Source organism: Ranitomeya variabilis, chromosome 3, assembly GCF_051348905.1.
Source record: "Ranitomeya variabilis isolate aRanVar5 chromosome 3, aRanVar5.hap1, whole genome shotgun sequence".
NCBI lineage: Eukaryota > Metazoa > Chordata > Amphibia > Anura > Dendrobatidae > Ranitomeya > Ranitomeya variabilis.
In genome coordinates, this window is record NC_135234.1 from 508,012,053 (window position 1) to 508,034,640 (window position 22,588).

Below are 22,588 nucleotides of genomic sequence, written 5' to 3' on the forward strand. Positions count from 1 at the left end.
TATTCCACACTACTAATGTTAGTAGTGTGTATGTGCAAAATTTGGCCGCTGTAGCTGCTCAAATAAAGGGTTAAATGGTGGAAAAAATTGGCGTGGGCTCCCGTGCAATTTTCTCCACCAGAATGGTAAAGCCAGTGACTGAGGGCAGATATTAATAGCCAGGAAAGGGTCCATGGTTATTGGCCTCCCCGTGGCTAAAAACATCTGCCCCCAGCCACCCCAGAAATGGCACATCTGGAAGATGCGCCTATTCTGGCACTTGGCCACTCTCTTCCCACTCCCTGTAGCGGTTGGCTATGGGGTAATGAAGGGTTAATGCCACCTTGCTATTGGAAGGTGACATTAAGCCAGATTAATAATGGAGAGGCGTCAATTATGACACCTATCCATTATTAATCCAATTGTCTGAAAGGGTTAAAAAACACACACACATTATTAAAAATTAATTTAATGAAATAAACACACAGGTTGTTTTAGTATTTTATTGTTCTCTCAATCCAGCTGCAGACCCTCGCTTGGCAAAATAATAAACGCACAAGATACATATCCTCAGATGAACCGTCACGTCCCACGAGGTAATCAATCTGAAGGGGTTAATTATTTTACAGCCATGAGCTGCGCTAATGCACTCGCTCGTGGTTATAATCCCCGGGGAATGAAGGAAATCTGAGTGATCTGTACTTACATTGAGTTGCGGTGATGCGCCCTCTGGTGGATGAACTCATATGAACTCGAGCGTGGGAACTTTTCCAAGGCTCCAGTTCATGAGTTCATCCACCAGAGGGGGCATCACCGCAACTCAATGTAAGTACAGATCACTCAGATTTCCTTCATTCCCCGGGGATTACAACCACGAGCGAGTGCTTTAGCACAGCTCATGGCTGTAAAATAATTAACCCCTTCAGATGGATTACCTCGTGGGACGTGACGGGTCATCTGAGGGTAAGTATCTTGTGCGTTTATTATTTTGCCAAGCGAGGGTCTGCAGCTGGATTGAGAGAACAATAAAATACTAAAACAACCTGTGTGTTTATTTCATTAAATTAATTTTTAATAATGTGTGTGTGTGTTTTTTTTAACCCTTTCAGACAATTGGATTAATAATGGATAGGTGTCATAATTGACGCCTCTCCATTATTAATCTGGCTTAATGTCACCTTCCAATAGCAAGGTGGCATTAACCCTTCATTACCCCATAGCCCACCGCTACAGGGAGTGGGAAGAGAGTGGCCAAGTGCCAGAATAGGGCGCATCTTCCAGATGTGCCTTTTCTGGGGTGGCTGGGGGCAGATGTTTTTAGCCACGGGGGGGCCATTAACCATGGACCCTCTCCTGGCTATTAATATCTGCCCTCAGTCACTGGCTTTACCATTCTGGCGGAAAAAATTGCGCGGGAGCCCACGCCAATTTTTTCCGCCATTTAACCCTTTATTTGAGCAGCTACAGCGGCAAAATTTTGCACATACACACTACTAACATTAGTAGTGTGGAATATGCAAAAAAAAGGGGGATATGAGATGGTTTACTGTATGTAAACCATGTCTCATATCCTGTCGGGTTTGTGAAGGAGAAATGCAAAGCCCGCAATTGAATTACCGGCTTTTCTATAGAACACCGCTGCGTATTTCTCGCAATGCACACGCATGGTCCGTGTGTAATCCCATTTATTCTCGCCCCCATAGACTTTCATTGGCGAGTCTCGGCCGAGATACGCTGACAATCGCAGCATGCTGCGATTTCACTCGGATCCTGAATACGGTGGAGAAAATATCGGATGATGGGAGCTGCACCATAGGTTAACATTGTGCCGAGTACTATGCGATTTTGTATCGCAGAGCATTCGTCCGTATTACGGTCTAGTGTGACCCCGGCCTAAGACTAAGAATTTTCTCATGCTCTTGGTGACGTCAGACAGGTTCTACGTGTTCACAGTGAGACACTGAGCAGGGGTAGCAGATGCTGCTCAGTGTCTGCTGAATGACAGGCTGTAAGGTTGTATCATGCAACCATGCAGCCTTCCATCTAGATGCAGAAGAGCTAGACCCATCCTGGAACAAATGCATTATTATCTTCTCAGCACAATGGTGAGGAATATTGTTATTTTTTATATTAATTCTCTTGCAGGAGACAATGCCATCACTGGAATGGGCAATGTATGGTTTCATTAAGATTTATTAAAGGAGTCTGTGTCATTCTTTCAATTAAAGAACTTTATTCTGGGTGTGTGTGTTTTTATACAACATGACTATTGGGTTGGTAATGGGGGTGTCTTATAGACGCCTCTCCATTACTAACCTTGGGGCTTGATGCCACCTGACAATACAAAGGTGACATCCTCTACTCTACTACTACTGTTATTAGTGACAGCAGATGCAGGCTGATGGAAGAAGTAGTATCTCATCAGCTGGTGACTGCTGACCTGGAGTAAGCTGTTTACAGTGGGTCACTACATCGGGTTACTATGCCGTCATCTGTCAGTGTGACCCCGCAGTGCTCTGATGGTGGTAAAGGTTTACCGGCGGTAACGTTACCATTGATCAGATATGGCTTGTGTGCTGTGTATGTTCATGCTCGGCTATATTTGGTGATTAAATCGGCAAATATTTCAATTTGGCAATCATGAGACGAACTGAATATTGAAATATTTGCTCATCTCTAGTCTCTTTGTGAACTAGTCTTTGTTCTGGGACTTGCATTCGCTGCTGCAGCACTGCCAGAGTGGCAGCAGCTTAGCTGACTTGCAGTAATGGGTGCTGGTGCAGCGTGGTTTTGACCAGAAACTCTGACAAAACTCAATAGGTGTTCAGAAACTGCCGTACTATAAAGTTCAGTACATGGGCCAAGCATGGTACGTGCGTGAGCTTGCAGAGCTTCACAGCAGTCAATAGTTTGCAGTCATTTTCACATACGACCATGCCTGGTTGAAGGTTCAGTGTGGAGAGCCACAAACCTGTCTGGTCTTTTACTTCATTCAATAATTCTGCCGTGGTGTGTGGTTTGTCTCCTAGACAAATTTGCTTCAGCATAGCCTGATGTGTAGTGCTGCAAAGCTTCCAGCTTCCAACTGATGTGGAGGACATACTCTGCGATAGCACATCAGAGATCGAGGATGAGGTAGAGCAGGAGGGAACTAGTGTAGGAGGTGGAGGAAACCCTGATAGAAGTAGGGCCAGCAATCCATGGCATTAGTAGCACATGTGCAGTGGCAGCTTGGGGCTCTGTGCCAGCCTCCTCAATAGTGTTGAGCGATACCGTCCAATACTTGAAAGTATCGGTATCGGATAGTATCGGCCGATACCCGAAAAGTATCGGATATCGCCGATACCGATACCCGATACCAATAGAAGTCAATGGGACACCAAGTATCGGAAGGTATCCTGATGGTTCCCAGGGTCTGAAGGAGAGAATTCCTAGAATTAGGAATTTAGGACCTGAGAATGACGTCGCGGCTTGTGATTGGTCGCGTGGCGGTCACATGAGCGGCACGCGACCAATCAGAAGCCATGACGTCATGGAAGGCCCTAAACGCGCTCATTTTAAGCAAAGAAGGCTGCCAGTTAACAGCGGTAAGGTGCAGGGGCCTCCGGAGAGGTGAGTGTTATGATCCGGTGGTAGGATCTCAAAACTGACCTGACACATATGACCAGAATATAGGACAAGTTCTGGGGAGGTGGAAGCTATACTGACCGCAATCCTGATCCTATCCACACACACTAAAGGCAGCCGTGGAGCGTTCCTAAAATCCTAGATGCCACGTTCACAGCCTGAGAAACTAACTACCCCTAGAGAGAAAGCAAAGACCTCACTTGCCTCAGAGAAATAATCCCAAAGTTTTAGTCAGCCCCCCCACAAATAATAACGGTGAGTTAAGGGGAAAAGACAAACGTAGAAATGAAACAGGTTTAGCAAATGAGGCCCGCTAACACTAGAAAGACTGAAAATAGATAGGAGTCTGTGCGGTCAGTACAAAAACTATCAAAAATAAACCACGCAGAGAATACAAGAACCCCCACACCGACTCACGATGTGAGGGGCGCACTCTGCACCCCAGAACTAACCAGCAAGTGAAAAATCACATATAAGCAAGCTGGACTGAACTCATCATATACAGAGAAACGTTTTCAAGGAAATAATGAGTAAAATGAACAAACAAACTTAGCTTCTCCAGCAGGAGACTGGTCACAAGGAATATTCAGGAGAGCTCAATATCAGGACTGAATACACCGACAGCAGGCAACAAATGAAGGTCCAGGTGAATTAAATAGGCCCAGCATAGCAGGAAATGAAGCAGCTGAGCCCAGCCAAGACCAGCCATATCGCTAAAGGCCACCAGAGGGAGCCCCAGAACAAACTCACACAGTACCGCTCATGACCACAGGAGGGAGCCCGAGAATGGAATTCACAACAGTACCCCCCCTTGAGAAGGGGTCTCCGAACCCTCACCAGAGCTCCCAGGCCGATCAGGACGAGCCGAATGAAAGGCACGAACCAAATCGGCCGCATGGACATCGGAGGCGACAACCCAGGAATTATCCTCCTGACCATAGCCCTTCCATTTAACTAAGTACTGAAGCTTCCGTCTCGAAATACGAGAATCCAAGATCTTCTCCACCACATACTCCAACTCCCCCTCGACCAAGACCGGAGCAGGAGGATCAACAGATGGGACCACAGGCACCACGTATCTCCGCAACAATGACCTATGGAACACATTATGAATGGCAAACGATGTTGGGAGGTCCAAACGAAATGACACAGGGTTGAGGATTTCCAAAATCTTATAAGGACCGATGAAACAAGGCTTGAACTTAGGAGAGGAAACCTTCATCGGGACATAACGAGAAGACAACCATACCAAATCCCCCACACGAAGTCGGGGACCCACACAGCGACGGCGGTTAGCAAAGCGCTGAGCCTTCTCCAGGGACAACGTCAAATTGTCCACCACATGGTTCCAAATCTGCTGCAACCTATCCACCACAGAATCCACCCCAGGACAGTCAGAGGGCTCAACCTGACCCGAGGAAAAACGAGGATGAAAACCAGAATTGCAAAAGAATGGTGAAACCAAAGTAGCAGAACTAGCCCGATTATTGAGGGCGAACTCAGCCAATGGCAGAAAAGTCACCCAATCATCCTGATCAGCAGAAACAAAACATCTCAAATAAGTTTCCAAGGTCTGATTAGTTCGTTCGGTTTGGCCATTCGTCTGAGGATGGAAGGCCGACGAAAAAGACAATTCAATGCCCATCTTAGCACAAAAGGACCGCCAAAATGTGGACACAAACTGGGATCCTCTGTCAGACACAATGTTCTCCGGAATACCATGTAAACGAACCACATTCTGAAAAAATAGTGGCACCAAATCGGAGGAGGAAGGCAGCTTAGGCAAGGGTACCAAATGGACCATTTTAGAAAAACGATCACAAACCACCCAGATGACAGACATCCTCTGAGAGACAGGAAGATCCGAAATAAAATCCATGGAAATATGCGTCCAAGGCCTCTTCGGGACAGGCAAAGGCAAAAGCAATTCACTGGCACGAGAACAGCAAGGCTTAGCCCGAGCACAAATCCCACAGGACTGCACAAAGGAACGCACATCCCGCGACAAGGAAGGCCACCAAAAGGACCTCGCCACCAAATCCCTGGTACCAAAAATCCCAGGATGACCCGCCAACACTGAAGAATGAACCACGGAAATAACTCTACTGGTTCATCTGTCCGGGACAAACAGTCTCTCCGGTGGACAACGGTCAGGTCTATTGGCCTGAAACTCCTGCAACACCCGTCGCAGATCAGGAGAGATGGCAGACAAAATCACCCCCTCTTTGAGGACACCAGTCGGTTCAGAAACTTCCGGGGAGTCAGGCACAAAACTCCTAGAAAGGGCATCAGCCTTCACGTTTTTCGAACCCGGAAGATATGAAACCACGAAATCGAAACGAGAGAAAAACAGCGACCATCGAGCCTGTCTCGGATTCAACCGTTTGGCAGACTCGAGATAAGTCAAATTCTTGTGATCAGTCAAGACCACCACACGATGCTTGGCTCCCTCAAGCCAATGTCGCCACTCCTCAAATGCCCACTTCATTGCCAACAACTCACGATTACCAACATCATAATTCCGCTCGGCAGGCGAAAACTTTCTTGAAAAGAAAGCACATGGTCTCATCACAGAGCCATCAAAGCTTCTCTGCGACAAGACAGCCCCTGCTCCAATCTCAGAAGTATCAACCTCGACCTGAAAGGGAAGAGAGACATCGGGCTGGCGCAAGACAGGAGCTGAAGAAAACCGACGTTTCAGCTCCTGAAAGGCCTCCACGGCCACAAGAGACCAATTCGTCATATCAGAACCCTTCTTGGTCAAATCCGTCAAAGGCTTAACCACGCCAGAAAAATTATTGATGAAGCGACGGTAAAAATTAGCAAAACCCAAGAACATCTGAAGACTCTTCACAGATGTAGGTTGAGTCCAGTCATGAATAGCCTGGACCTTGACTGGATCCATCTCAATAGTAGAAGGAGAAAAAATAAAGCCCAAAAAGGAAATTTTCTGGACTCCGAAGAGACATTTAGAGCCCTTCACAAACAAGGCATTGGCACGCAGGACCTGAAATACCATCCTGACCTGCTTCACATGAGACTCCTAATCATCAGAAAAGACCAAAATATCATCCAGGTACACAATCATAAATCTATCCAGATACTCTCGGAAGATGTCGTGCATGAAGGACTGAAACACAGAGGGGGCATTAGAAAGCCCAAAAGGCATCACCAAGTACTCAAAATGGCCTTCGGGCGTATTAAATGCTGTTTTCCATTCATCGCCCTGCTTTATGCGCACAAGATTATACGCTCCTCGAAGATCTATCTTGGTGAACCAACTGGCCCCCCTAATCCAGGCAAACAGATCGGACAACAGTGGCAAGAGGTACTGAAATTTGACCGTGATGTTATTTAGAAGGCGATAATCTATACAGGGTCTCAGAGAACCATCCTTCTAGGCCACAAAAAAGAACCCTGCACCCAAAGGGGACGAGGACGGGTGAATATGCCCCTTCTCCAAGGACTCCTTTATATAACTCCGCATAGCGGCATGTTCTGGTACAGATAAATTAAAAAGTCATCCCTTAGGGAACTTACTACCAGGAATCAGATTTATAGCACAATCACAATCCCTATGAGGAGGTAGGGCACTGGATTTGGGCTCATCAAATACATCCTGGTAGTCCGACAAAAATTCAGGGACTTCAGAAGGAGTAGAAGAAGCAATTGACACCAAAGGGGCATCGCCATGAATTCCCTGGCAACCCCAACTTGACACAGACATTTCTTTCCAATCCAGGACTGGATTATGAGCCTGCAGCCATGGCAGACCCAACACGACAACATCATGCAAATTATGTAGCACAAGAAAGCGAATCACCTCCTGATGTGCAGGAGCCATGCACATGGTCACTTGAGTCCAATACTGAGGTTTATTCTTGGCCAAAGGCGTAGCATCAATTCCCTTTAGTGGGATAGGGAATTGTAAAGGCTCCAAGATAAAACCACAGCGCCTGGCAAATAACAAATCCATCAAATTCAGGGCGGCACCTGAATCCACAAAAGCCATAACTGAGTAGGATGACAGAGAGCAAATCAAAGTAACAGACAAAATGAATTTAGGCTGTACAGTACCAATGGTGACAGACTTGGCGAACCTTTTTGTGCACTTAGAACACTGAGAACATGAGCAGAATCACCACAGTAAAAGCACAATCTATTCTGACGTCTGTGGTTTTGCCGTTCAACTCTGGTCAGAGTCCTGTCGCATTGCATAGGCTCAGGTTTCTGCTCAGAAAATACCGCCAGATAGTGCACAGGTTTGCGTTCCCGCAAACGCCGATCAATCTGAATGGCCAAAGACATAGACTCATTCAGACCCGCAGGCATGGGGAACCCCACCATAACATCTTTAAGGGCTTCAGAAAGACCCTTTCTGAAAATCGCCGCCAGGGCGCACTCATTCCATTGAGTGAGCACAGACCACTTCCTAAACTTCTGACAGTAAACCTCTGCTTCATCTTGACCCTGAGAGAGAGCCAGCAAAACCTTCTCTGCTTGGTCTACCAGATTTGGTTCCTCATTAAGCACTCCAAGCGCCAGAAAAAACGCATCCACATTTAGCAATGCAGGATCTCCTGGCGCCAGAGAGAATGCCCAATCTTGAGGGTCACCACGTAACAAAGAAATAATAATTTTAACTTGCTGAACAGAGTCACCAGAGGAGCGAGGTCTCAGAGAAAGGAATAACTTACAATTATTCTTAAAGTTCAAAAACCTAGATCTATCTCCGGAGAACAGCTCAGGAATAGGTATTTTAGGCTCTGACATAGGATTGCGGACTACATAATCCTGAATGCCCTGTACCCTTGCAGTGAGATGATCCACACTAGAAGACAGACTCTGAATGTCCATATCAGTAGCTGCATTCAGAACCACGCAGAGATTAAGGGGAGGAGAGAGGCTAAACACAGTGCAGAGGAAAAAAAAATGACCTTAGGATTTCTCTTCTCCCTCTTCTGCTGCATTAACACTTTGTGGCCTGCTGTACTGTTATGATCCGGTGGTAGGATCTCAAAACTGACCTGACACATATGACCAGAATATAGGACAAGTTCTGGGGAGGTGGAAGCTATACTGACCGCAATCCTGATTCTATCCACACACACTAAAGGCAGCCGTGGAGCGTTCCTAAAATCCTAGACGCCACGTTCACAGCCTGAGAAACTGACTACCCCTAGAGAGAAAGCAAAGACCTCACTTGACTCAGAGAAATAACCGCAAAGTTTTAGTCAGCCCCCCCACAAATAATAACGGCGAGTTAAGGGGAAAAGACAAACGTAGAAATGAAACAGGTTTAGCAAATGAGGCCCGCTAACACTAGAAAGACTGAAAATAGATAGGAGTCTGTGCGGTCAGTACAAAAACTATCAAAAATAAACCACGCAGAGAATACAAGAACCCCCACACCGACTCACGATGTGAGGGGCGCACTCTGCACCCCAGAACTAACCAGCAAGCGAAAAATCACATATAAGCAAGCTGGACTGAACTCATCATATACAGAGAAACGTTTTCAAGGAAATAATGAGTAAAATGAACAAACAAACTTAGCTTCTCCAGCAGGAGACTGGTCACAAGGAATATTCAGGAGAGCTCAATATCAGGACTGAATACACCGACAGCAGGCAACAAATGAAGGTCCAGGTGAATTAAATAGGCCCAGCATAGCAGGAAATGAAGCAGCTGAGCCCAGCCAAGACCAGCCATGTCGCTAAAGGCCACCAGAGAGAGCCCCAGAACAAACTCACACAGTACCGCTCATGACCACAGGAGGGAGCCCGAGAATGGAATTCACAACAGGTGAGTATATCAATATTTTTTGTTTTAATTCTTTATTTTACACATTAATATGTATCCGATACCGATTCCCGATACCACAAAAGTATCAGAACTCGGTATCGGAATTCCGATACCGCAAGTATCGGCCGATACCCGATACTTGCAGTATCGGAATGCTCAACACTACTCCTCAGTGTTCACCCAATATACTGTCAGGATGATGTAGCATCCCCAACCACAAGCAGTAGTCGTTAAATGGGCATTCCCAGTAAGTGCATTGGTAGGGGCAGATGCTGGCACCATGTGGGTATGCCACACCAGGAGAAATAGTCACAGCTGAGGACCTAGTACCAAGGGACAGCTGCCATCATGAGTTGGCAGAAACTCTCCGTGTCTTCAAGCTTAAACGGCAACATTTTCATGGCAAGCAGCCTGAAATTGTGCCGTTTCGAATTTGGGCCTGTGGATGGGTGGTTGAGAACTTTATTTTTCGTTCCAAGGCCTGAGGTAGGGACAGCTGAACATTGTGCTGAGGCAATTATTTGGAAGTGCCTGATGTGCAAGGACAGGTGCAGGGCATGAGGCATCTGTGACAGTGTTATGGACAGGGTATTGGCAAGCAACGAGCACAGGGTAAGAGGCAGTGGTGTCACTTACTGGCACCAACTGTGGATCCAGGCATTCGGCACACTAAGTCGGTTGCTCAGATGACATGTGCCTGATCATGCTGTTGGTGGTTAGGTTCTTATTGGTCAGGCCCTTTCTGATCTTGACATGGCACAGGTTGAAAATGACCATTTTCTTGTTTCAGAACTCTCTATGGTAGGGAACTCTTTTGAATAGGGAACACCTAAGTCTTTGAGGGAGAAATTCACGGTTGTCAGTACTCTGTGGAACTGTAGCCCACCTTCTCCCTCTGGTCATCTACTGCCTGTTTGGTGCTGCTGATCCCTCCCACTCAGCACTGCTGGCCTCGCTCTGCATTCCAGCTTCCCAGTTTGGGTCAGTAACTTTGTCATCCTTCCTAGAAGGGAATTTAGGACCTGAGGGATGACGTCGCGGCTTGTGATTGGTTGTGTGGTGGTCACATGAGCAGCACGCGACCAATCAGAAGCCGTGACGTCATGGAAGGTGCTGAACGCGCTCATTTTAAGCAAAGAAGGCTGCCGGTTACTACCAGGGTGCGTCCGAGGGTGAGTATATTCCTTTTTTTTTATTTTAATTTTTTATTTTTTACATGGATATGGATCCCAGGGCCTGAAGGAGAGTTTCCCCTCCTTCAGACCCTGGGAACCATACACTGGGAACTTCCGATTCCGATTCCCGATACCACAAAAGTATCGGATCTCGGTATCGGAATTCCGATACAGCAAATATCGGCCGATACCCGATACTTGCGGTATCGAAATGCTCAACACTACTCACCAGCAGTATTTATATTCACTGGTATTTGTCTATGATAAAACCTTATCTATGAAGTCATGTGCAGATTACATGTGGTTTTAGTGTGTTTCTGCCTTGGAAATTAACTAAAAATGTAAATGCATCTTTTATCTACGAAAATCCCACTTCCAATACAGTTTCAACCACACATAACACTTTGCGTAGGAGAAATTAACATATTGTGGATTTCAAACACGCAACACGGGTCAGTTTTGCACTGCATAAAATAAAGCAAAAAATACAGCATGTGTGGTCTGTTTTTAATATTTTAATGAATAGGAAAAGCATAGATTTTTTTTGACGATGGTAAAAACTGAAACATTGACCAAAGACTGCTGGAAATCTGTTCCAAAACATTGATTTTTTTTTTTTTTAAAGAAAGATCATTGATATCTGAATGATCTGAATGAGGCCTTTAAGGTATAAAAGAAAAGATCTTCTTTCTCAGAAGACTTCATTTTAAATTCCCATATTCTTGTATTTTAGCTAATAAAGGCACAGGTTTATAATTGTTCAAAGTATTCGAAATGATGTAAATGCACAAAGAACTGAATGTACTCTCTCTGATCAATTTAAGGAAAGAGCAAATAATTTAACATAACAATTTTGAGACTAAAATTTGGACACTTTTAGCTTAGTCCAATTTGTCTATTTAAGGCTAAGGTACATTGCCACAATGAGCTTTTGATTAGTTTTTGAAGTGGCAGAATTTCTGTACCATTTCTGTACCTATTAAGTAAATTAGGCTTCTTGCATTTTTTATAATATTTTTGAGTGCATTTTTCAACATGTGTTTTTTATGTGTTTGATGAGGCTTTCTTTCTCTCTTTTTGGTCTCTTGTTTGTTAAAAAAATTCAGCTGTTTTTTATGATTCCTGTATCTTTAAAAGTAATTGACATGTTGAGGATTTGAAACAAACACTAGAAGACAGTATATGCTGAATAAAATAAAAGCACAGGGGGCATGAGATTTTTATAAATCCCATCCACTTTGATGGAATTGTAATGGTATGTGCACACGTTGCAGATTTGTCTGTGGAATTTTCCGTGCGGATTCTGCATCTCTTGGCAGAAAACGCAGGTCAAAATCTGCACGTTTATTATGCATTTTTCCTGTGGATTTGCTGCAGATTTTGTGTGGATTTCATGCATTTTTACTCCTGCGTTTTCCTATAATGGAATGGGTGCAGAAACGCTGCAGAAACGCACAAAGAATTGGCATGTTCCTTTTTTTAATCCGCTGCAGATTCCGGGCAGAATTTTCCACACCATTAGCACAGCATTTTTATTTTCCCTTTGATTTACATTGTACTGTAGTGTTTCTGCATGGAAAAAATGCTGCTGATCCGCAGTAAGTCCGCAACGTGTGCACATAGCGTTAGGGTATGTGCACATGTTGCAGATTTGCCTGTGGCGTTTTCTGCACAGATTCTGCCACTGCTTTCTACAATGCCACTCTTGCATCAGCTATTGACAGGGTCGCCCCTGTCATGCATAGCAGAGTGCGACGAACCAATAGACAACCCTGGCACAATAACATCACTAAAAAGCTTCAGCAAGTATCCAGAATTGCAGAATGGAGAAAACGCATTTGCAAGATCATTTCACTGCACTCAAACAAGCAACACTGGCATTCAAATCAGCTCTTACCTCTGCTAAACAGGTCTACTTTACAACCCTCGTATCTGTCTTATCCCACAACCCCAAACAGTTGTTCAACACTTTTAACTCCCTCCTACACCCACCATTGCCCCCTCCAAGTTCCCTTATCGTTGCCGAGGACTTTGCCACGCACTTCAAAAATAAGATAGACCAAACAAGGCAAGTCTTTGTTGTCAAACCACCACAACCACTTTGTATACCACAACAATGCCCAAACCCCATAACTCCCCTCTCCAAAATCACTGAAGGGGAGCTTGCTCATCTTCTCTCAAAATCACACCTTACCACTTGCGCACTTGACCCCTTCCTATCTTACCTCCTCCCCAACCTCACCACCACACTAATCCCATCCCTATCCCATCTCTTCAACCTATCACTAACTTCTGGTACCATCCCCACTGCTTTCAAACATGCCACAACAACACCTATCCTCAAAAAGCCATCCCTTGAACCAAGCACTATGTCCAGCTATTGCCCCATATATTTGCTCACATTTGCTTCCAAACTCCTTGAGCAGCACATCTATGCTGGACTTTCCTCTCACTTTGCTCTCTTCGACAACCTACAATCTGGCTTCCGTCCCCACCATTCCACTGAGACTGTCCTGACCAAAATTACTAACGACTTACTTACAGCCAAAGCTAACAGACAATTCTCTATACTCCTCCTTCTAGACCTGTCCTCTGCCTTCAACACAGTTGACCACTGCCTCCTACTACAGATCCTCTCCTCCTTTGGTGTCAAAGACCTTGCCCTATCTTGGATCTCCTCATACCTTACCAAACTTGCATTTAGCATTTCCAACTCCCATACTACCTCTTCATCTCGCCCCCTCTCTGTTGGTGTCCCTCAAGGCTCCGTCCTTGGGCTCTTACTCTTCTCAATCTATACACTCGGCCTGGGACAACTCATAAGGTCCTATGGCTTCCAGTTCCATCTATATGCTGATGACACTCAGATCTACCTCTCTGGCCCAAATGTCACCTCTCTGCTCTCAAGAATCCCAGAGTGTCTGTCAGCCATATCCTCCTTCTTCTCCTCTCGCTTCCTCAAGCTCGATGTGGACAAATCTGAACTAATTATCTTTCCTCCATCTCGCATATCTTCCCTACCTGATCTATCTATCAAAATAAATGAAATCACCTGTCCCCAAAATCCGCTGCCTCAGAGTAATCCTTGACTCTGCCCTGTCCTTCAAACTGCACATCCAAGCTCTCACCACCTCCTGTCACCTCCAGCTCAACAATATTTCCAGAATCCATCCTTTCCTCAACCCTCATTCTACCAAAATGCTCATGCATGCCCTAATCATCTCCCACCTCGACTACTGCAACATCCTCCTCTATAGCCTACCTTCTAACATTCTTGCACCCCTTCAGTCCATCCTTAACTCTGCAGCCCGACTAATTAATCTCTCTCCTCGCTACACTCCTGCATCCCCTCTTTGCAAATCCCTTCACTGGCTCCCAATTTCCCAGCGTATCCAGTTTAAACTACTAAAACTGACCTGAAAAGCCATCCATAACCTTTCTTCTCCTTATATTTCCAAACTAATCTCTCACTATCTTCCCTCACTTAATCTCCGGTCCTCCCAAGAATTCCTTCTCTCCTCCATGCTTATTCGCTCCTCACTCAATCGCCTCCAAGACTTCTCCTGAATATCCCCATCCTCTGGAATTCTGTGCCCCAACACATTTGGATCCTTCAATAGAAACCTGAAAACCCACCTCTTCAAAGAAGCTTACAGCCTGTAATGACAACACGGCCACCTCAACACCATTAGAGCTACTGCAACCTATTGTCTCCTTCCCCATAATCCTGTAGAATCTAAGCCCACAAAGGCAGGGTCCTCTTCCCTCTGTACCAGTCTGTCATTGTTGGCTTTGTTACTGTAAGTGATATTTGTATTTTGATGTAACCCCCTCTCATGTACAGCACCATGGAATTAATGGTGCTATATAAATAAATAATGATAATTCTGCATCTCTTGGGAGAAAACGCAGGTAAAAATCAGCATGGATTTGATGCGCTTTTGATGCATTTTTTATGCAGATTTCCATGCAGATTTGTATGCGTTTTTGAAAGTTCAATATAGATCTATTATTGAACAAAACAAAAAAAAGAATTGTGATGTCATTTCGTGTCCAACCTCTTCATTTACATACTCCATTGAAGAATAATGTTTACACACAGAGAGAGACAGATAGATTGATATATATAGATAGATAAATGATAGATAGATGATACATAATAGATAGATAGATTATATCTATAAATAGATAAATAGATGGATAGATATATCTATAGATAGATAGATAGATGATAGATAGATAGATAGAACTATAGATAGACAGACAGATAATACCAAGCCCGATGTTTAGTAATAAACATAATAAAATGGTACATAAAGAGTTAAATAAAGACACATACCACAAAGTCTGTGTTAGGCTGGGGTCACACTTGTGAGAAAGTCGCACGGGTCTCACACCTCAATACCCAGAACTGCTGCTGGCACTCGGGATTGGAGCATACAGCTGCATAGAAATACATGCAGCCGCACGCTCTGGTTCCGAGTGCCGGTGGCAGTGCCGAGTATTGACGCGAGAGACTCAGGCGAGTTTCTCATAAGTGTGACCACGGCCTAACAAAGACTTTGTGTTAGACACAAACACAAATATGCCCTGGTTCCGACGCAGTCCATATAATAATCACAGTCCCACGATGATCTCCCCTATAAAGCTGTCACATCAGATGTGACAGCTCTATATGCATCCAGTGACACACTAAAAAGAAACAACGGCACCTGCAGTGCATCACTGAAGAGGTTACCTGAGTTCAGGCTCTCACTTTACGGCAATGCTGTGTGAGAATTCTCCCATGCAGTGGTGCTGCAAGTGACAGTATGAACTATACTGTACTCATGGTGGAGGGATACAGTGTGGAGCATTACCTGCCATTACTATAACTGGAGCACCTGGAGAGCAGTCGCATCTGTCGATGTGACAGATCTCCAGAGGAGATCATTATGGGACACTCATTATTACATGGATTACATTGGAATAAGGAGTACATTGTTGGTTTATTATTTAATTTTTTTTACAGGTGATCGAGAGATTCAAGGGACTAGGTGATTGGTGAGTATGTACTGTATGTTGTATGTACTGTATGTCTATATGTATGTACTGTATGTGTGTATGTGTTTTTTCTTTATTTGAACACAGTAGCCGGATGATGAGACTACTACTGTCCCATCATCTGGCTACCTGTCACTGTAACAGGTATAGCTGGATGGGACTAATAGTCCCATCGAACAGTGCCTGCCTACAAACAGACACACGCATAGAGCCCCGCACACACACATACAACCCCACACACACACTGCTCTCCACAGCCCTGCACACCCACGCATACACAGACACACACAGCCCCGCACACTCACACAGATATACACAAACACCCACACACAGCCCCGCCCACATACATAGTCTCTGCCCACACACTCTTCCCCTTTCCAAGCTGCAGCGATTCTTGCAGTCACATCCACAGCAAATCCACAGATCTTTTTTAAATCTGCGGTTTTGCTATGGATTAGCCAAACACAATGGTAGTCAATGGATGCAGAAACGCTGCAGATCCGCAAAATGAATCGACAAGCAGCGGAAAAAAAATGCCTAGATTCTGCGCTTATTTATCCGCAGCATGTGCACACCAAATGTCAATTTCACACTGACTAACATTGCTTGTGCACTACACTGCGGATTTTATGCAATTCAGTGAGTCCAAAAAAGCTGCTGGTCCGCATCAAAATTTGCAATGTGTGCACATAGCCTAAGGCCACGTTTTCACGTTTACTATTTGGTCAGTAACTTACATCAGTATTTGTAAGCCAAAATCAGGAGTGGAACAATCAGAGAAGTATAACCCACTCCTTGTTTTGGCTTACAAATAGTGATGAGCGAACAGTGAAATATTCGGATTTGGGAATATCGGCATGAATAATTTCTAAAATCCGTGTATTGATACCGAATAACAAATCCAATGCAAGTCAATGGGAAAGCTGAATATTGTGATGTTTGCATATCTCTGTAGGCTTTGCGCTAGTCGCGCAACTGCTAGATAAAGATATGCTGTTTATTTAATTATTAGAAAGTTCAATTTTTTTATATCAACTTTAGGATACATGCCAACAGCAGAGTGAGGAAAATTATTGCCACTGGTAAATTGTAACATCTTCGTATCTCTGCCGGCTGTGCACCAGTTGCAAAACTGCTAGATAAAGAAGCGCTATTTGTTTAACCAATAGAACATTATTTTTTTTATATAGCCTTTATGACACATGCCAACAGCAGATTAAGGAAAATTATTGCCACTAGTAACTTGTGACTTTTGCAGATCTCTGCAGGCTTTGGTGCCAGTCGCACAACTGCTAGATAAAGATACGCTATTTATTTAACCAATTAAAAATTTGTTTTTTTATATCACTTCTAGGACACACACCAACAGCAGATTAAGGAAAATTATTGCCACTGGTAAATTGTGACCTTTACGTATCTCTGCAGGCTTTGCAGAAGTCGCACAACTGATGCATAAAGATACGCTATTTAGCTAACCAATATAATTTTTGTTAAAGTTTTTTATATCGATGTATATAGATGATCTGATAGCTGCTAACGCACAAGCACTGGGAGTGCCTTCTTGCTGGAAAAGAAAAAGAAATTCTCTTCCAAGATGGCGCCGCCCGCACATGTGCAGTAGCAGCTCTCGGCTTTCTCTGACAGCTGGTACTACGCATGCGTTGGTGGCGCCATCTTGGAGAAGGAATTTTTTTCTTCTACAGCAGGATGGTGCTGTCGGCGCATGCGCTGTAGCGGCTATCAGAGATAGCCAAGAGCTACTACTGCCCAGGACCAGGCAACGCCATCATGGGGGAGGAAATTTTTTTCCTCAGCAAGATGACATTGCTGGCGCATGTGTAGTAACAGCTATCATGTTACCTATACACACACCGATAGCTGTTAGATGATAGCTGCACAGGCGCGGAAGGCGTCACTTTAAAATGTATTTTTTTCTATCTGAATAACATCATTATTGTTGAGACAATACATATGCGATAATGCTAAAGACAAGAAATTGGTATTGGAGGGCACCACACAACTGAGGCTTTCAAATATGAAAGTATACAAAGAAAAAGCTGCAGACCATATACACAGGGATCACCTTGGATAATCAAATACTTTATTAGGTACAAAAGACAGCCCAAAAACACCGACATAAAAATATCTAAGGCCGGCGTCACACTGGCGTTTTAAACGGCCGAGTGCAATGCGATTTTTTTATCGCATTGCACTCGGACCAATGTTAAGCTATGGGGCAGCTCCCACCAGCCGACTTTTTGTCAGTTGTTTTCCTCGGTCCGAGACAATCGCAGCATGCTGTGATTGACTCGGACCGAGGAAAATTCTCGGCTCACTCGCAACCATATAAGCCTATGGGTGCGAGTGAGACAATGCTCTCGCATCGGATGCAATATGCCAGTGTGACGCCGGCCTAAAAATTGTTTTTATCACATTTTTGACACTGCAGTTCTTGTCTCTGGTATGTCATAATGAAAATAAAGTTGTATTTTTATACTTCATGGCTTTGGTAAAACTTTATTGATATGGTAATGTGCTGATTACACGCAGGTTTAGTGCGTTAACGCACGAGGAATGCACCAAAGACGCATATGCCTTTATTACCTGTGTATTCCCTTTCTAAAGCAATTCTAAAGAGAGAATCAGCACATAAAATTCAGCGTACTTATAAGAGAAATTCACATGTTTGCTTAAATTAAAGCACAATGTGCCTGAGATTTCTATAATTTACATTTACTTTGCTGGAACTGTAAGATACTGCATTTTTTGGATAATAAAAATACGCTGCATCAAAAATCCACCAAAAACTCATCATGGCAACTTAACCTTAAGGCTACATTCCCACAATGAACTTTTGATGCATTTTTGATTTTGCTAAATTTCTGCATCTATTATTTAAAGGGTTACTTGCATTTTTTTTTTGTTTTTCTTCTCATTCTTTTTATCACATTTTTCAACCCTGCGTTTCTTAGGGTATGTTTCCACATTCAGTATTTGCTGTGGATTGGATGCTGCATACAGCTGCAGCTTCCAATCCACAGCGGCCAGATGTTTCAGCATAATGGAGGGGATTTTATGAAATCCCTTCTCGACTATGCGGCGCGTCTTTATAGACCGCAGCATTTCAATTTATCTTGCGGAGACACTCAGTTTCCGCAAGATAAATATGACAGTCCAATGTATAGGATGCAGTGATTCCATATGGTGCAGTGAACACATATGGAATCACCGCGCATACAAAAGCTGGCAGCGATTTGGGTGGAGCTGCGTCCAAAGTGCTGCTTATACGGAACGTGGAAACATACCCTTATTGGTGTGTCATCCTTTAAATAAGGCTGCTTTCTTTTTGATACTTACTGGTATTTGGATTTGACAAACTTAATTGAAATACTTGGGTATGCATTATTTGCATTTTTGATGCATTTCCACTGTGGAAATGCACTAAAAATGCATATGTGGTTTTTAATGCTGATTTTCTACATCCGCACAGAAAGCTCAACATACCCACAAGAGATATTGACATACTGCAGATCTGAAACTCGCACCACAGGTCAATTTATGCTGAATAAAAAAAAAGCACAGTGTGTTTGAGAGTTTTGTAAAGCCCATCTACTTTGTTGGAACTTTAAAATGCTCCGTTTTTGACAGCGCAACATACAAAACGCACTAAAAGGTCATCGTGGAAATCTAGCCTTCTCTTTGATTTGATAATTTCCTGCATGATCGGGTAGCAGCTGAAAAAAAGATGGAAACCTATTTTTCTCTAGCTTTTGTCATTATAATACTAAAGTGTTTGATAATGTGCAGAGTATAGAGAATATAGAGATATAGAGATCAATGGAACAACCAAAATGTTGCAATATTTTGAATTAAAAAGTGGAATAATTAAAAACTTGTACTTCCTAGAGCCAAATATTAATAAGTCCCCTAACGAAATAATCTGCTGCATACAGATAATTTAAAAATATAACCTTGCTGGCTTTGTTCACGTTGCATCTGTACAACTAGCCTACTGTTATGTCAGAAGAGCTCCCAATATATAGTGTTAGATCCTCATACAGTATGTGACGATTCACCAAACAGAGGCCTAAAATGTGTTCTTCTGACCTCTCTCTGGGAGGAATGTGCCTGCATATTGTTTGCATAAGGCCACATGCACATGTTGAGTATTTGATGAGGTTTTAACATCAGTATTTGTAAATCAAAACCAGGAGTGGGTGATAAATACAGAAGTGGTGAAGTGTTTCTATTGCACTTTTCCTCTGACTGCTCCACTCCTGATTTCAGTTTACACATACTGATGTGAAATACTAACCAAATACTGAATGTGTAAACCAGGCCTTATACAGACGGCTACCGAAAACTAAAAATAAATGTATACTATGCATTATGCGTTTCTTTGTGGGTCCCTATGGTGGATTGATGTCTCGGCATCCATCCCGGCTGTGCATAATTTCAGATGCATATGTTCTGAGCTTACAGTATATAACTGACAGTGACAACAGAAACAGTGTGAAACAAGCCTTAGATTTTCGTTGAAACTAATGATAAAAATTAAAGCTCTCTATGTAAAATAACAATTTAACCCACAGTTTTTTTATTTATAGGAATACCAAATAGACATATTTTTTGCTCAAACATGGACTGACAATCGTCTCAGGTTCAATAGCACCATGAAGATTTTAACACTAAACAGCAATATGGTTGGATTAATTTGGATCCCGGACACTATTTTTCGTAACTCAAAAACTGCAGAAGCTCATTGGATTACAACTCCAAATCAACTTCTACGAATATGGAATGATGGTAAAATTTTGTATACATTAAGGTATGTTTTTATTGACACTTTTTACTGTTATTCTGGTTATTTACTTCATTGCTTCATGGCTTTTTGGTTCATCTGCTTTACTTTCATATTTATACAGTAAAGATGTTTTCTTTGGCATTTTACACCTTCCCATGTTTTATCTTAGGCATAATATTAGTTAAAATCAGTTGTGTTACAAATTAATCTCAGTTAAGGAAGATTTAAAAGCATTCACTGATGTTGATAAGTGAATGATGAATTTATTTAATGTTTAGTTCTATAAAGAAGTAGGGAAGATGTAACAAGATCTGTTTATATAAAATAAAATGGCTATGCAGGACAGGAATGATGTTGGTAAAAGGTGAAGTTGCCTACTGTGAAAGATGGAAGAGACATGATTATATGTTGTGGCCACTACACTGAATCAGGCACAGGGAGTCTTGAATCTGGGATGGGAGCAATGAAATCTAAAGACTAGGGTTGAGCGACTTTTACTTTTTTGGGGTCGAGTCGGGTTTTGCGAAACCCGACTTTGTCAAAAGTCGAGTCGAGTGAAGTTGGCCGATTATCGCGAAAAGTCGGGGATCGACCGAAACATGAAACCCAATGCAAGTCAATGGGGAAGCATAGTTGGCAGTGAGTGGAGGCCAGGAAAACACCTACAGTGCCCATTTTAATGGCAAAAACATCCATTCTTGTTACTGAATCTTGTCAATATTAATATACTTTATAATAGTAGTTAGGCATTGGAAATTGGGGGTCATGTGGCTAAAGTTGTGGGGGGTAGGGCTGGTTAAAGTTTTTAGTGGGCCCAGGAAATGTGGAGTACGTCACGGCGGTGGAGCAGGGAGAGGTAAGTATTTCAACGTTGCAAGTGCTGTGATCCTGAGCAAGCAGGGGGGCCCTCTCGTTCGCATTGGCAGTGGCACTGGGCCCCTCACAGTACGGCGGTGTGTTTGCACGGCAGGGGCACCTCCCACTGGCAGCGACACTTTTGCGTACTATGAGTGGCCCTGTGCCAGTGACGTCGCCAATGAGTATGCCCCCCCACCTGATGAAGGAACCTGCACTTTCACCTGCACCTTCCTCTTTGTCCCTGTGTAAGGTGGTATAGTATGCGGGAAGAGGAACCTGACTTTCAGCAGGGTCAGATTCTGGCTGTGTAGAGTGCAAGGGGAATGTAGTGGTCTGGGTCAATGTACCAGCGGACTCATCTAGCAGTGGCTGGGCAATGGGCAGGATGAGGAGGAAACACAGATCTAGGCCCAAATAATAAAGTGGGCTAAATGCAGTTCAAAATTGGTAACAGGACTAACCAGGCGGCATTGCTTTGTTCAGTGGAGGACAACTGTAATGAGAGGCTGACACAGTGAGTAGGGCCAAATAAGTAACTAGGCTAAATGCAGTTCTAAATTGGTAACAGTAGGAAACAGGCGGCACTGCTTTGTTCAGTGGAGGAGAACACCAAGCAGCGGCAGACACCGTTACTAGGCCCTACTAAACTAGTAGGCCAACTGCAGTGTTACATTAACAACTACTTAATGAGAGCCTGAAGGTTGAAGCTCAGACAAGGAAACCTGGAGGAGAACACCAAGGAGGAGGAGAACACCAAGGAGCGGCAGACACCGTTACTAGGCCCCAACCAAAGTAGTAGGGCAACTGCAGTGTTACATTAAAAAATACTTAATGAGAGCCTGAGGGTTGAAACTCAGACAAGGAAACCTGGAGGAGAACACCAAGGAGCGGCAGACACCGTTACTAGGCCCCAACCAAACTAGTAGGCCAACTGCAGTGTTACATTAACAACTACTTAATGAGAGCCTGAAGGTTGAAGCCCAGACAAGGAAACCTGGAGGAGAACACCAAGGGGCGGCAGACACCGTTACTAGGCCCCAACCAAAGTAGTAGGGCAACTGCAGTGTTACATGAAAAAATACTTAATGAGAGCCTGAAGGTTGAAGCTCAGACAAGGAAACCTGGAGGAGAACACCAAGGAGCGGCAGACACCGTTACTAGGCCCCAACCAAACTAGTAGGCCAACTGCAGTGTTACATTAACAACTACTTAATGAGAGCCTGAAGGTTGAAGCTCAGACAAGGAAACCTGGAGGAGAACACCAAGGAGGAGGAGAACACCAAGGAGCGGCAGACAC

At 43.8% G+C, this 22,588-nt stretch overlaps 1 protein-coding gene across 6 annotated transcripts in view; it reads left to right on the plus strand.

Annotated features, from left to right (window-relative positions):
- Nucleotides 1–22,588, plus strand: part of GABRG3 (gamma-aminobutyric acid type A receptor subunit gamma3) — a 1,125,049-nt gene that overhangs the window by 597,787 nt on the left and 504,674 nt on the right. For all 6 annotated transcript variants that reach the window (XM_077296878.1, XM_077296883.1, XM_077296881.1 and 3 more), the window contains one exon: nt 20,237–20,457. In XM_077296878.1, coding sequence (XP_077152993.1) covers nt 20,237–20,457 — 221 coding nt within the window. The remainder of the gene's footprint in view (nt 1–20,236; nt 20,458–22,588) is intronic.